Here is a 16,408-nt window from a genome sequence, read left to right on the forward strand (position 1 = left end):
ATGTTTCATTGTGACAAACTCAAAAGAAGCCAATCGCAAAGGTGTCTAGCACATTAACTTCTCACTGAGTCATGTAGAATTGTTCATTAGTCGCCAGAAATCGGTTTTCTATCAACCCCGTGGAATTTGTTGTGTGTGTCAGTACCATAGACATCTAACATGTCTAATGTTATAATCTGATTATCACCTTTTTTTAGTCGGTCCATGCATGGTTTGTGTATTGAATATGTTTTTAAAGAGTTGTTACAAAGGATCTGATATTCGTTTGGAGTTGCGCCGTTTCTTTCGAAAACATTTGAGCCCTGGTGTTTGTCTTGCACTTTAATTTTCTTAACGGAAAGCACACGGGGAGAAAAAGATGAAATGCAGCACCTTGTATGTTATTTGTTTTTGTACTTATAAAGTCTTCTTTTTGAAAAGTTTAGCTTTTTTGTATTTCACGTTAAAACTGTACAATTGGACAGCTTCCATATAAAAAAATTTAATTAAATTATCTCTGACTGTGAGCACATTTTCATAAATCAGCACTAATAAACAATATGTATGACATGTTTCTTTACATCAAGTGTTTGTGAACCATAAATGATATACACATTTATTAAATTATATATATATATACTTGTATTTAAAGGGATAGTTCACCCAAAAATGAAAATTCTGTCATTAATTACTCACCCTCATGTCATTCCAAACCCGTAAGACCTCCGCTCATCTGCGGAACACAAATTAAGATATTTTTGATGCATTCTGAGAGCTCTCTGACCCTCCCATAGACTGCAATGTAAGTAACACGATCAACGTCCAGAAACGTAACAAGGACATGGGTAAAATAATCCATGTGACATCAGGGGTTCAACCGTAATTTTACGAATCTACGAGAATACTTTTTGTACGCAAAAACAAAAATAACTTTATTCTACAATTCGTCTCCTCCGCATCACCGTAGCGCCATTTTGGTGAGTAACCACTGAACGCAAACAGCGTATGTTGTTCTGTGTCAGCTGCGTCACGCGGATACATTGTTTCCGTTCAGATCAAAGCATAAATGACGTAAACAGCATATCCGTGTGGCGCAGCTAACACAGAACAGCATACGCTGTTTGCGTTCAGTGGATACTCTCCAAAATGGCGCTACGGTGACGCGGAGGAGACGAATTGTTGAATAAAGTCGTTATTTTTGTTTCCGTTGCGTACAAAAAGTATTCTCGTAGCTTCGTAAAATTACGGTTGAACCACTGATGTCACATGGATTATTTTACAGATCTCCTTGCTACGTTTCTGGACTTGGGAACGTTTCAGTTGCGCTGCTGTCTATGCAGGGTCAGACAGCTCTCAGATTCCATCAAAAATATCTTATCTATCTTTGTGTTCCGAAGATGAACTAAGGTCTTACGGGTTTAGAATGACATGAGGGTGAGTAATTAATGACAGAACTTTCATTTTTGGGTGAACTAACCCTTTAAGTGATTGAAAGGGACTTAAATCTAACTTGCATTTTTTCAATAGTTCTATCTGTATCTCTTAGCATGTCTCTTTAAGTCAGGTTTTACTTTGAACAAGTTATAGTCAGAATGCTGATCGGGTTTGAAAAGTAAAATCAGTTTTTGCCTCCTGCTTTATCACAGAAAAGAAAATCTGTTTTAGGCTAAATATATTAAAATTATTTATTTAATATAATTATTATGAAATATAATACAAAAAAACATTGTTCAAATTTTTCGGGTCGGGGAGATTTTTTAAATGTTTTCTAAAGAAGTATCCTATGCTCACCAAGGCTGCATATATTTAATCAAAAATACAGTAAAATTTACAATTTAAAATAACTATTTTTTAACTAGTATAACTAGTTTTCTATTTTATAAATTGTAATTTATTCCTGTGATGCAAAGCTGAATTTACAGCATCATTACTCCAGTCTTCAGTGTCACGTGATCCTTCAGAAATCAATCTAATACCTGGTGCTAAAGAAATGTTTCTTCTTGCTTAATATTTTTTTTGTGGAAAACATTTTTGTAGGATTATTTGAATTTAATTATATAGAAATCCTTTGTAACAAATGTCTCTATTGTCACTTATTAATTGAATGCATCCTTGTTGAATGGAAGCATTCATTTATTTTTTTTTAAATGGCCCCAAACTTTTGCACTGTAGTGAATGTTCCTTCAGAAAAGACACCATATAAAAAATATAAGATTTTCCCCATTTAAATCTGTAAATTTTCAAAGTTTGAATTTTCAAAGTTAAATTAGTTATGATAAAAATGCAAATAAATAAAAAGTATATGATAAAAGGCAAAGTCTCTATTCAGATGGCCAGACGTTCTGTCTTCCATTAAAGCACAGATGCTCTTTGAATTATTCTCAAATGGTGCTGGAGAACATCATCATCAGGTTTGTATTAGACAAAAATGCAAAATAGAAGCATTTTCACAAGTGCTTTCAGACTTTTGGAGCCCACTGTAGGCTATGTGTACTTATGGTAATACTAAACTCTATGTGTGTGCAAAATGATTTCGATGACTGCTCCAAAAATGCTGCACTTAAGTTTCTTTGTATAATACCAATATTCCAGACGTTTCATAAATCAACACATTTCCTGTTAACACAGAGGTGGCTTTTATTAGCTCAGCTTACAGGATCCAGGGAGCTCCACGGTGCACTGAGGCAATCAAATGTACGTAGTGTACTGTATATCACTTTGGATGAAAAGCCAATGACCAGTAACTATGTACAGATCAACTTGAGACAGTAGTATTTCAGTGTAATATTAAATTCTTATTACAATACCTGATTATTTACCATTACAGTCTTCAATCTTTAATGGCATAGTTAGGAGCTCCACAGTAGCACTCAAACAAATGCTCATTAAGGCTTAGAAACAATTGCTACCTTTATTTGGTCCAGTAGACAACGATGAGCAACAGTTCCAACCACAAGGATAAAGGAAAGGCAAAAACAAGGGGATCAACTGTACTGTAAAGGCAGGCTTGGCATTGGGACGACAGGTCTGCTAAGAGTGAAGTCCTTTGTTTCAGTAGAGGTATAGAAGAAACTGAAGCTGAAGTGGCTTTGAGAGTCTGGATATGGTGGTGAGTGGTTTGATTTAAAGAATACAACAATCCGAGTCGTCTTTCTTTTCCCGGCGCCTCTGTCCTCCGTGCTGAGATTCGGCCTGACCTCTCATCTGCAGGGATATGAAGAAAGTACACATTTAGAGATCAATTTCAGTAACTTGAGCGAGGAAAAGTTTACAAAGGGCATTTTCCCATCATAAGGAACTACTAGAGGTTTGGAACAACATGAGGGTGAGTAAATGATGACAGAATTTTCATTTTTGGGTGAACAAGTTTTAGGGTTCATAAGTTTGGGTCTGTAAGATTTTTTTATATTAGATATTAGAATAAGTTCTAACGAATCATGTGACAAGCCATTACAGGAATAAATTATTTCATATAAAATATGTTAAATCAGAAAACATTTCACATTTATTTTTACTTGTCTTTTGATCAAATAAATGCAGCCTTGGTAAGCATAAGACTTATTTAAAAAAATCTTTGAACAGGAGTGTACTTTGAGACAAGTATGTCTAAATCATTCATGAATCTACTCTTATGTAAACCGCTGCACTATACTGAATGCAACAGTTTACACAATGGTTTGTAAATGACTTACTCAAGACATTCATTCTGCCAGGGTTTCATGAATAAAGCCAGTTTAATCTCAAAGGATGATTCTCTAAAGTTTCATGCACAAGAGTTCCCTTCTGAAGGGAAGACAGGAAGTACCTGTCCTGCTGAGGGCTGGTGCTGTTGTGTTTGTGGCTGCTGATACTCCTCCTGCTGTAGCTGTCTGGCCAGCTCAAGATCACTCATGGGTCCGGGAGCTTCACCCTGCTGCTGCTGCAGGGACATCGCCACCAGGTAGTCCTGGATAACACATTCAAACGTTCACTGAATGAATCTTAAGCCAATGTTGGTGTATATGTCAACATGAAACAGCTTTCTCACAGCAATTACATGCTTCTGAGTGAAACAGAATAATCAGTGGGAAATAATTTAGCTTTCTTTTTTGCATTGGGATTTGATCGGATTTCAGGGAGGTGCTACATGTTAGGCTTTGATATTATTGGTTACCCTTATACCTACATGATAGCAAAAAGAAAGGCAAAATCTTAATCACCTGGTCGATCTGCATTTGCTGCTGTTGTTGTGCAGAGGGCTGGCTGGCTCCTGTGGGTTTCTGGGAAGGGTGGCACAATCTGAAGTCTGAGTCACAGAAATTCCCATCCCCCTCCACATTATGGAGACTCTCCCACACTACGCTCTCCTCCTGCAGGAAACCCTGATCTGTGACCAGCAGGTAAAGGTGACCCTGCAGTTTCACACATTGATGACTGGTCAGTGGATAAGACGTTGAAAGAATGTTGGTAACAGTCGACAGTAGCCATTGACTTCCAAAGTATTTTTCTTTTTCATACTATGAAAGTCAATGGCTGTAGTCATTGTTCAAAATATCTTCTTTTGTGTTCAGCAGCTGAAAGAAATTCATATAGGAACGGTTTTCTTAAATGTTATGTTTAAATACGCAAATAAGGCATTATCTAATTAAATACGCACTTTAACATTTTTCCAGTACAAAAATCAAACATTTTTGTTTCATTTTGTTAACATATTAGACTCAACCGTTATAATAGAGGAGATTTTGGATATATTTTATGACTCTATAAATCAGAAACAGACAGAAAAAACGAATTTTCAATATGTTTGAGGAATAAAATGTTAAAATCAGGTCAGTGATATATCGACAAACATCTCTGTAAAAACCTTAAGAATATAGAAAGGACTCAAACTGTAATTTAAGCGCTACAGAAGTGGACATTTCTGGCTCACTGCAGGAAAAAAAATCATTTTAAGAAAATAGCTTTTACAGATATGTATTGTACAGGTGCAAATAGATTAAATGCAATAAAGTAAACACCTAAAAGTGTATTTTGAATGTTTTCTTTCCACTAGTCTGAGACATCACTTCAGACAAAAATCTCAAAATTGACCAGTGCATAAAAAACATGTTTTTGCCTGTAGTGTCTTGCCTTAAGTCATAATGTTATACATTAATCAAAGCAAAATTTCAGCATTATGGTGCATCTTTCTGCTCAAAATGTGAGCAAAATGCAGTTATTCAAGCTGAATGTTTAACTCGGGGTTATAAACATGAACAAATAAATACTTCTGTGCTATTTTTGCTACAAAAATCTGCCCAAAAATCTTTTTTTTTTTGGTGGGTTTAAAGCCGTTTGACGTCGCTGGGGTTGTTATAATCAGCTTAGCTGCTATGGAGAGTGTTGGTGTGGGAAGGCTGATAAACACCTTGTGCTTTATCATAGTGCTGAAGTGGTTGTTCCTGAAAAACACAGACAGTTCGCCCTCCTTGGCTGTCGTGTTGAGCTCACACAGGCCGTGATATGACAGCTGGGTTGCTGTGGACTCCAAAAATTGCTCTGCTATCAAACCTGTAAACAAATAGGCATTAAGACTTACCCATCAGCCATTAATCCAATGAGGAGAAGCCCACACACTTCTGATACACAATATCTGAGCCATTTGTGTTTAAGAAATAACATCAAATGTACCTTCGCTGACTTGACTGCTATCTTTCGAGTGCTTAAACTCGATGATCTTCTCCACCAGTTGGTTGTAGCTGAGTTTGCCCACTGCAGACACCACCTCAGGACTCTAAAGAAGAATGGAGCACGTATATTGTTGTTTGGATATACAGAATTAATACATTAAAGCATTTTTCTGGGTGACGTGGGTACCTGTGGGTCGACAAGCCAGCCGTGGTAGAGCGGAATGTCAAGCAGATCAAAGACGATGCATTCAGGCGTGTACTCAAAATCCGACACACCTGTAAAACGCACATTAACGTCGAGGCCCGTGGACAACTTTGGCAGCACAGCCATCACATCGCTCATGTTCTGTGAAGGGAATGAGAAATATTGCATACAAATACATGGTGCTATTTCATGGTAATTTATCATGGTTATGTTACTGACCTCAGCGCGTGAGATCTTGAGATTTCTGGGTCAGGTGGAAGATATTATGAGCAATATTTACCACAAATCATGCTAACTGCTCTGAGCTAACCTATTAAGTTGAAATCATGTAGATTGTATTTTAAAAATGACAAATTAATAAATGCATTACAGTTCGTAATTTTTGGTGTCAGTATTCTTCAGAAATCATTCTAATATGCTGATTTGGTGCTCAAGAAACATTTCTTATTATTAATGTAAAAAACAGTTGTGCTGCTTACAACTTTTGTGGAAACTATCATACTTTTTCCAGGATTCTTTGATGAATAGAAATTTCAAAAGAACAGCCTTTATTTGTAGCAATATAAATGCATTTACTGTCACCGTTGACAAATTAATGGCATCCTTGCTGAATAAAAGTTACTAATTTCTATAAAAAATAAACCTTGATTATATCCATTTCCAATTTTCAACAAGCCAACAGCAGACTATATTCAGAAAAAAAATAACAATCTCAAATATTCCAAAATAAATAATGTATACATATTTCATTTGTATTATCTGTGTACACTCAAGCTATTTAAATAATAAAAATATGATGAAAATAAAAAGATTTAAAATATTAGCAATATCTTGCATGAGCTTGAATTCTTCTATTGAATCCATCTAATTTTCAATCATGAGCAAAAAAAACAGCAACAGCATACTGTATATATATAAATAATTTGAGATTTTCTACAGTTGTCACTTGATTTTAATTTTGTTATGTAATGCAATGCAATGACATTCATGTATGTGACTTCCATGTGCAACCGTTTCCAAATACTTTCTAGGGACACTGTAAAAGAAAACCTACACCCATAACTGATCAACAGAGTGGTGGTTAAAGAAATAGTTCACCCAAAAATGAAAATATGCAGAAAATTTGCTCAGGCCATTCAAGATGAAGATGAGTATGTTTCTTCATCAGAACAGATCTGGAGAAATGTAGCATTACATCACTTGTTCACCAATGGATCCTCTGCAGTGAATGGGTGCCGTCAGAATGATTCTTCAGAAATCATTCTAATATGCTGATTTGGTGCTCAAGAAACATTTCTTATTATTAATGTAAAAAACAGTTGTGCTGCTTACAACTTTTGTGGAAACTATCATACTTTTTCCAGGATTCTTTGATGAATAGAAATTTCAAAAGAACAGCCTTTATTTGTAGCAATATAAATGCATTTACTGTCACCGTTGACAAATTAATGGCATCCTTGCTGAATAAAAGTTACTAATTTCTATAAAAAATAAACCTTGATTATATCCATTTCCAATTTTCAACAAGCCAACAGCAGACTATATTCAGAAAAAAAATAACAATCTCAAATATTCCAAAATAAATAATGTATACATATTTCATTTGTATTATCTGTGTACACTCAAGCTATTTAAATAATAAAAATATGATGAAAATAAAAAGATTTAAAATATTAGCAATATCTTGCATGAGCTTGAATTCTTCTATTGAATCCATCTAATTTTCAATCATGAGCAAAAAAAACAGCAACAGCACATGAACAAAAGGAGGCTTTCATTTGTGCAACCATAAACACAAACACACGTTGTAATTGTTGTAATTGTTAATGAAGGGATCACAAGCTTCAAGTCTCATTCACAATATCTGATTGTATATATCTTTTGGTTCAGCACAGCCCATCTGCTTAACATGTTAATTATATTGACTAGACATGTGCTGAAGATCTGTGCAGAGCTGAGCCTGTTACACTTGTTCTCCCACACTACGATCTACCTGCTGGAAATTGAGCTCCATGCCCTCTGCTTCCTCCCGCGGTTTGATGGACAGCACACATTCACCTGGAACAAGAATAGAATCAGACTTAAGCATTTGAAAAACACTTTAGCTTTCTGTCGAAGGTTGTTTTCACTGTGAGATTTGACAAGTGTCACCTTTTCATGTCAAACATATTTGTATTGTTTGTGAAAGCGCTTCTGGTTTATTTCCCCATCACTCAGCAACAACATCCTCATCACATGTTGATCTTTCTAGCTATGACCTAATAAGAGGTGATATACAGTGGCTCCAAAAAATATTTGGACACTTAAGCCACACTTAAAATATCATTGTATTAGAGAAATGTAAGTACGTAAATATAAATACTATGATAGTGACACCAGTTGGTTAATAGGAATTTAAAAAAATGGATAAGAAAAGTTAAGAGTTTTTTTTTTTTACAGTTTGAATTTTGTTATTTAATGCAATGCAATGACATTCATGTTTGTGACTTCAATGTGCAAACGTTACCAAATACATTTTAGGGACACTGTAAAAGAAAACCTACACCCATAGCTGATCAAGAGTGGTAGTTAAAGGAATAGTTCACCCAAACATGAACATTTGCTGAAAATTTACTTAGGCCATTCAAGATATAGGTGAGTTTGTTTCTTCATGAGATGTAACAGATACATTACATCACTTGCTCACCAATGGATCCTTTCCAGTGGATGGGTGCCGTCAGAATGAGAGTCCAAACAGGTGATAAAAACATCACAATAATCCACACAACTCCAGTGACGCAAAAAGCTGCATGTTTGTAATAAACAAATCCATCAAGACTTTTTTTCCCCCTCTATCCACACAGATCAACACAGATTAAGCGATAAACCATTTACAAGTGTAAACGGTCCAAAACTATTCTAAACAAATATGTTGGTGGAGTTTAATGTGGAAGGATAACAGGAAATTGACTTTTTCACTGGAGGAAGCATTATTATGGATTTGTATTTTGGCCAGAAGCAACAGTTTAAAGTTAAATCGCTTTAATGATGGATTTATTTCTTAAAAATGCAGAGTTTTTCGCTTCACAAGACATTAATTGATCAACTGTAGTCATGACGATTACTTGTGAATTACTGTGATACTTTTATCAGCTGTTTGGACTCTCATTCTGACGGCACCCATTCACTGCAGAGGATTCACTGATGAGCAAGAGATGCAATGCTAAACTTCTCCAACAAACTGACAACGTTTTGGATAGCCTGAGGGAAGGTACATTTTCAGCAAATTTTCATTTTTGGCTGAACTAGTAACGATTCAAACCCATCGAGGGGTCAGAAAGTATTGCCATTGTGTCCTTGAGCAAGGCATTTAACCTAAAAGCATCTTCTAAATTACTACTTACACAAAGAGCAGAGACTTAATGGTATAATCCGTGATTGGGGTGCCATTAGTGGTACTGAAACACAAATGCTTTCACACAGTAACCACACCCCCTTCTTCTCAAGTCACACTAGCCATCTGTTTCCAACCATAAAGTTTACTGTGGTGCATCACTAGAGCTCCTTAACTTATCACAGTCCATTACCAGGAAAGATGTGCTGTGACTCAAGCACTTTGTGTTTTAATATAATTTGATGTAACATATTATGTAACATAGCATGTCCAGTGCTCTAAAACATCTTACCAAGGTGAGCCATCAGCTCTTCAGTGGTGACCACTTCCATCTGAGCCGGTAACTTCACCTGAAGAATAGACACAGAGTTCATACAGTTCGTATTTTACATACATGTAATGATCTAAAGTACACATACATGAAATTCACAAACAAATACTTCTGCTTTCAGTCATGGCACACCCTCGTCTACATTTTTTGTCTTCTATTTCACAACACTTTTTTTTTCCTGAATGTGTTATCAGACTAAAAGCTGAAATCGTGTTTATACAGTAACACACAGGAACAGATAAGAAGAGTAATGAGTCTATTACTAGGTCAGTGAAAAGTCAATACTGGTATGACTGATTACAATGGATTTTATATATTTATATATACACTACAGTTCAAAAGTCTGGGGTCGGTAAGATTTTTTTATGTTTTTAAAGAAGCCTCACTAAGGCTGCATTTGTTTTATGAGAAATACAGCAAAACAGTAATATTGTGAAATATTATTACAATTTAAAATAACTACTTTATATTATGATATATTTTCAAATGTAATTTTTCCCTGTGACGCAAAGCTGAATTTTCAGCATCATTACTCCAGTGTCACATGATCCTTCAGAAATCATTCTAATATGCTGATTTACTGCTCAAGAAACATTCCTTCTTATTATCAGTATTGAAAACACATCCGTGCTTTATACTCTTGTGGAAACTGATTTTTTTAGCATTCTTTGATGAATAGAAAGTTCAAAAGAATAGCATTTATTTGTAATAGAAATTTTGTCACTTTTGATTCATTTAATGCGTCACTGATGAATAAAAATGTATTAATTTCTTTCAAAAAAAATGGTCAGTAAGATTTATATTTCTACATATATCACTGATTTTTAACACAGATTAATTACAATTTTATACTTATTTTTTGTGCAGTTATTTTAATTTTAATATTTATTTGGGTTTGTTCAAACAGTTTAAGTGATGCTTGCCTTAGCAAACACCACACATAATGTACTTGTTTTGAACCATGTGTTTGTAATATGACTAGGGTTGCAAATATGACTCGCTTTCCAAAAATCCCTGGAATATTCCAAAAAAATCCTGGAAAGTTTCCAAAATTTCTGAAATGTGTCCGAAATTTACTGGAAATTTTCCACCTCTTTGCAACCCTACCTATGACGAACAGGTAATGCTGAATGGCTTACCTTCCACCGCAACAACAGGATGTTCATGATGGCAATCAGGGGGCAGGGTCCGTTCTCGCTCTGTGTGATAATAGCCGTCTTCTTCTCTTTCCAGGTAATCCACTTGACAAAATAATATGCCGGCATGCTAGGCTCTGATGCCCTCGCAGCCCCCACACAGGCCCCTCCGCTCCCCTGAGAGGGGACTTGGTTGCCATCCTCAGCAGATTTGGATGAAATCAAAGGTCTATCAGGAGGAATCCCATTAGTCTCCTCGGAGAACTCCAGACTGGCCATGGAGAAAGTGGGCGTCACCTCTGATTGGCTGGGCGTGTAGGATTGGCTATTGATGATCTCAGATTCATCGGTTTTGTCTTGGCTTTTACTGGTCGCAGACAGAGTTGCATTAACTTCGTCTTCAAGGGAAGCTGTGGTTGTTGGAGGATTTTTGCATGTTATAAGGTCATCTTTCATAAGGTGAGAAATACTCCCAGAGGATTGCTCAGCGTTGGTGACACCCTCTTTTGGGCTGACTTCCTTGTCCTGTGGTTTAACAGCATCAAAGTCCTCATTTTTGGTTGTGTTTAACTGCTGTCCCTCAGAAATGCCTATAATCTCACCATCAACGGTGTCTGGGCAAGAATCTGCCATGACCTGACAGGTGAGATTAGGTGCTTATAATTAACAGAGCCAATTAAACTTGGGTGGAAAGCTAAACACGTTTTTTTTTGTTGGTTTTTTTGTTGCTGATAAAAAAAAAATCTGGCAGTGACTGTTTTCTTTTCCCAAAAATTTAATTTTTGCTTACTTCATATTTCTGAGATTTAGGACCCACGTTTCTACCCGTGTCAGTCTTTTAAAAGCAATCGCTTACAGATATATTACATAAATTCCTTCTTAAGTTAAAAACTTGATACTTTCTTGCTTTCATGCCACATCCATCACTAGTATGCGGAGGAGGAAACCGTTAAAGTGGCAGTTTTTCAGCACACCTCTGCCTAGTCGTGTCGTTTTTGAGTTGCCTAATTCTGGGAACAGCTGAGTCACAGGGAGGCTTTCTGTGGACGCACATAAAGCATGTCAGCATTTACAAACTCTACATGTATAAACCAGAATGCGTTACTGTGCAATTCTTAAGTAGACCTAAAAATATGAGCTTCAGAGTTACAATAGTTTGTTTGGCAAAACTATTTCATGCATAATAATTACATATGCTGGAAGACCCTTAGGGTTAGTTTTCACCTGATCACTGAAGGGTGACGCTCTGGAGGTTAAGAAGGATTTCTGATCTCATATTATGAATTTCACAAACTCTAAAACAAACAGAAAGACATTTAGACAAGATTCACTCACTAGACTGAACAGTGAAAATGAGGAATTGTTGTAATTTTAAACAAAAAACACTGCAGATGAGGTTGCTAATAAGTGAACTGTCAACACAAGGATTGTGTCTCTTCAGAACAATAAGGTTTGCAATCTGTTTGCAAAAAAACAACTTCTACTTAGTACAGTATGTGAATTCATAAACATATTAATGTATACTAAGAGTACAGCAGTTCACAATACATCACTTACAACAGCAGCAGCACAAACTTACCATAGCGACCTTTCTGCAAGTCTTTAAAAACGTTCTTCTTTGCCCCTAAAACATAGACTGTAAAATACAGTAATCCAGTGAAGGTGTCTGGATGAAATCTACAGATATTTGTTGTCTACCCGTCCGGCTGATACAGCGCACGTCTCTCTCTTTCTCACCACTCTTTCCGTAATCTTGTTTTTGCCTGTGTCTCACTTCCGGTGCCTGTGTTTGTAAACAGTGACGTCAAGTCGGAAGCTAATTTACTCTTTATAACTATATTATATTTTCTCTACTTGGCAAAGTGTTATGTTAGGTCATACTGACAACGATGTTTCTGTAAAATATGTTTTGATATATTAAGGTCATTAAGACGTATGGGATTTGAATTATTATCAGGTATCTAGTGGCATCTCGTGGTTGGAGGATGGAAGTGCAGGCAACTAGACTAGACTACACTGCAATAGAATAGAATAGAATAGAATAGAATAGAAAATCTGTCATCACCCTCATTTTTTCAAACCAATACGACTTTCTTTCTTTAGTAGAACACAAAAGGAGATGCTAAGAAGAATGACAGCTTTATTCACATTCATTGTATGGGCAAAATAATGCAATGAAAGGGGAATGGTGAATGAGGCTGTCAGTCCCAAACATCCTGCCAAAAAAAAGAAATGTATACAAGTTTTGAGGGTGAGTAAATAATGACAGAACTTTCTTTTTCTTTCTTTACCGATATATAACGGTCCCTGCAATGCATTAGAGTAATCTTGTAAAACACATCAATAAATACACTTTATTCTAAAACCTTTTAGATTTCAGAAATACTATATTACCCTAATTTTATTATTTTATTTTATTTCACTGACTGCTTTGCGGCTAGCACAATGTAGGGTACAAAAATGTACATTTAGTGAATGTTTAACTTTACCTGTTAAACAGGATTGACTACGTTTTGTATTACTGGAAATTAGCTGAACTCTAGTGTAAATCATTTATTTTCGTCTCATGTGTTTGTATCTGAAGCTTCTTATTATTATCAAATTATAGTATTGAATATTCTATATTTAATTAAAGGATGATATTGGATCACTATATATAGTGTTAGCCTATCTGTTTGCACACTACTCCTCTAAAAGCTTCTTTATATTCCTGTAAATTTCTAATGTGATGTTAATATTAATCTACTGAAACATCTACAGTCTGCGCATCTGGTATTCACTAAATTAAAGTAAATATTCACACATCAAAGCTGTGCGTTTTATTCTACTGAAAAAAATCAATATATTTCCATTTTGCGTGCAGTGGAAAGATGGGTCAATCGACCTGATGGACGGTGAACTCAGCCAATCACATCACACAATAGACCACTCCACTTGCAGAAAGAAGGGGTCGTTAACAAAACCACAAAACTACTAACATACACACATAAATGCAGTTACTAGGTTTTTGCTATTTTATTAGAACAATAGATCAGCCACGCCCACCCGACGCTAATTATGCACCTGTCACTGATCCCCTTCAGTCACGCACATAAGGTGGGCGGGGCTAATGCAAATCGCCCACGACTGTCACTGGTGATGTTGGGTGCGGTTGGTTCATGCTGAGCAGCCGGCGAGAAGATCGAGACCAAATAGGGTGCACCTTCTATTCTTACTACAAACCAGCTTGTTATTCAAAAAGAGCGAACCTGACTACATACTAGGGGTATGCTTTTTTTCCCATTTGTTTGAGCAATATTTTTTTTAAATCCCTTGCATTACAAATTATTTCGGTGTTCCATCACATAGGCATGATGTCCAGTCTAACAAAATTAATATGATCTCATTTGCTATTTAAAAATAAGATCGCGTCTTTTACTAGTAAATGTTTTTGCTTCAGGCCTATTTAAGGTTAGTTGCTTGTAATCCATTCTTACCACTGTACTGAAGCATCTCTGAAATGCTTTGTCATGAGATGCGCCATCACTATTTTTGGGGCTCTTTGTTAATAGATGTGCATGTGAGATGCTGCAATAGATAAATAAAACATGCAGGATATTCCTGATGGTCATTTAAGGACCTCATCCACCGATTGTCTCTGAAATTTGGGCGTATACCTCCGCTGCATTGTGTGGCCAGAGCTAAATCACCCAACGACGCGACGGGAGCGTGTAGTTCAATTAATTAGAGTGGCTTCATCTTAATCATTGGCTTTCATGTGTTCTTAAAATTGCAGCTTCCAAATGATATCTCTTCTTTGTAACGAAAAGATAATGCTGCTTTGTTCTTATTCCTAAGGTCTTAAATCTCGCATCTTATTATAATATATTAATATAATTAAATGGCAGAAGTGTGGACACCATCATGCCGCTCATTCTTCAGCATATTGACTGTTTTTGTTGCCACAACAGTTTTATTATTCCTTATTTTATAATAAGCAGAATGATAATAAGCTGTTTTTATAATACATTTTTCCTTTGACAAGGATATGAAAGTTATTTGCACATGTGAGGTGCTTACATTTTATTGTCATAAATCTTGCACCTGTAAGATCTTAAATCTTGCATCTCATTATAGTATATTAATATAATTAGATGCTTAATATGCAGACACTATCATATAGACATTCTTGAGCATGATATTTAAGTTTTTTGTTATCACTGTTTTATTATTTCTTCTTTTATAATCGTCGTATTGATAAGTTGTTTTTTTAGTAGTAGATTTATAATATATTTCTCCTTTGACATGTAGGTGAAAGTTATTTTGCATGTAAATTGTTTGCATTTAATTGTCATAACTTAAAATTACTTTTTACATAATCAATTTTAAAATAAAAAATTATAGTACATTATATAATTGATATATTAGTTTATTATAATTAATATAGTAATTCTATTTATTATTTTATATTATATTTTAGCCTTTGGCCTGCATATGAAAGTTGTTTTACAGATGTAAATTGCTCAAGTTTCCCTGAAAATAGCAGGTGACTGAAAATAGCTCATGGGAAGTCAGGAGCTCACTGAGGGAAAATGTAAACGGGTTTCTAAATAGCAAAGCAATGTATTCTGTGAAACAAGTTAGTTGAGATATTGTCTTCATTACTTAATTTATGATTCAAATAAATATCTGCTTGTCAACAGTGCTGTCCTGATCTTTTAAATCTCTTCTTAATGCACAGATCAAAATGTTAGACACAACCAGCAGCCAGTTCGACTCCTTCCTGTTTTGGAGGCAGCCCATCCCATCACTGGACCTGTCAGAGCTGGAAGACATTGGCATTTCTATGCCTAAGTCCAAAGAAGGGAAGTCGGCCAAGAGCTCCCAAAAACCCCTGGGACAGGAGGAGGGAGATGATTTGGAGCTGTTGAAGTACTCCACCTTCAACTACTGGAAAGAGCCCATCGCTAATATCGAAACCTTGGATTTCAGCCTGCTGTTATAAGACACTGCAATGCAATTCTCAGTTCCCACCCAAATCTGTGTTTAAAGCCACTGTGGTTGCACCGATTCTCTACTGCGATCTGATATTGATGAATACAAGAGTCATGAATAATGCCTTTCTTGTTAAACCATGTCAGTAAACTGTGATAACTGGGTTCTTGTTTGATTAAACTAGTAGGGCATTACTGAATATGGATGTATTAGTATCTTATTGCCCTGTAAACTGTGTGACTGCTCAGTTGGCCATGAAATAAGATTATCAGATATCCAGATTCTAATCTGCCAAATTCACTTCAAGGCAAGGGGATCCAAAACAAATAAGAAATCTGAAACTGTATAATATTATTGCCTGCCAAATTATTTGTAATATTAATGCATACAATAATTTATGAGTTTAAACTGGAGTCTCACTTAAAAGGCTTTTTGTATTGAACGGATGTCCATGTTTAAATGCACTGTTTTCATGTTTGATGACAAATGTCAGATGCCAATTAAAATGAGCTTGCTGCTAAATGAATAAAAATGCATCTGTATTAGTGTTTAATTTATCATTTTATAGATAAAAAAGATAACATTTTTGAACGTTGACCAATGAGCGAAATTGAGAGACTTGCATTGAGACACATTCATATTCAAAAACATTTTTTTGTTTTTGTTTTGTTTTTTGGCCCGAAACAGGTGCAAACGTTTTTTTTTAGTCCTAACTTTGCAACTCAAACTTGAAGTAGATTTTGGCAAGATATTTTTTTTCTC

The 16,408-nt window shown here is 35.6% G+C and overlaps 2 protein-coding genes across 3 annotated transcripts; one reads left to right on the forward strand and one right to left on the reverse strand.

The window, feature by feature from the left end:
- Positions 1–2,571: 2,571 nt before the first annotated feature.
- LOC107669987 (protein FAM63A-like) lies at positions 2,572–12,386 on the reverse strand. Its single transcript, XM_016462436.1, has 11 exons — positions 12,252–12,386; positions 11,897–11,965; positions 10,676–11,712; positions 9,498–9,555; positions 7,826–7,890; positions 5,815–5,973; positions 5,629–5,731; positions 5,366–5,508; positions 4,179–4,370; positions 3,785–3,925; positions 2,572–3,183 (listed from the first exon to the last, which is right to left on the reverse strand). Exons 3-11 carry the CDS (start codon positions 11,303–11,305, stop codon positions 3,103–3,105), a joined length of 1,572 nt encoding a protein of 523 aa, XP_016317922.1. The 5' UTR covers positions 11,306–11,712; positions 11,897–11,965; positions 12,252–12,386; the 3' UTR covers positions 2,572–3,102.
- A 1,385-nt stretch (positions 12,387–13,771) lies between these two features.
- On the forward strand, positions 13,772–16,177 carry LOC107669990 (protein AF1q-like). 2 transcript variants are annotated; one of them, XM_016462439.1, is made up of 2 exons: positions 13,772–13,937; positions 15,393–16,177. In XM_016462439.1, exon 2 carries the CDS (start codon positions 15,399–15,401, stop codon positions 15,654–15,656), a length of 258 nt encoding a protein of 85 aa, XP_016317925.1. In that variant the 5' UTR covers positions 13,772–13,937; positions 15,393–15,398; the 3' UTR covers positions 15,657–16,177. The 2 variants fall into 2 exon arrangements, with proteins under 2 accessions (XP_016317925.1, XP_016317926.1); XM_016462440.1 differs by having other exon boundaries at positions 13,772–13,868.
- Positions 16,178–16,408: the final 231 nt, after the last annotated feature.

The sequence above is a fragment of the Sinocyclocheilus anshuiensis genome, unplaced genomic scaffold (assembly GCF_001515605.1).
Source record: "Sinocyclocheilus anshuiensis isolate Anshui unplaced genomic scaffold, SAMN03320099.WGS_v1.1 scaffold160, whole genome shotgun sequence".
NCBI classification, from domain to species: Eukaryota; Metazoa; Chordata; class Actinopteri; order Cypriniformes; family Cyprinidae; genus Sinocyclocheilus; species Sinocyclocheilus anshuiensis.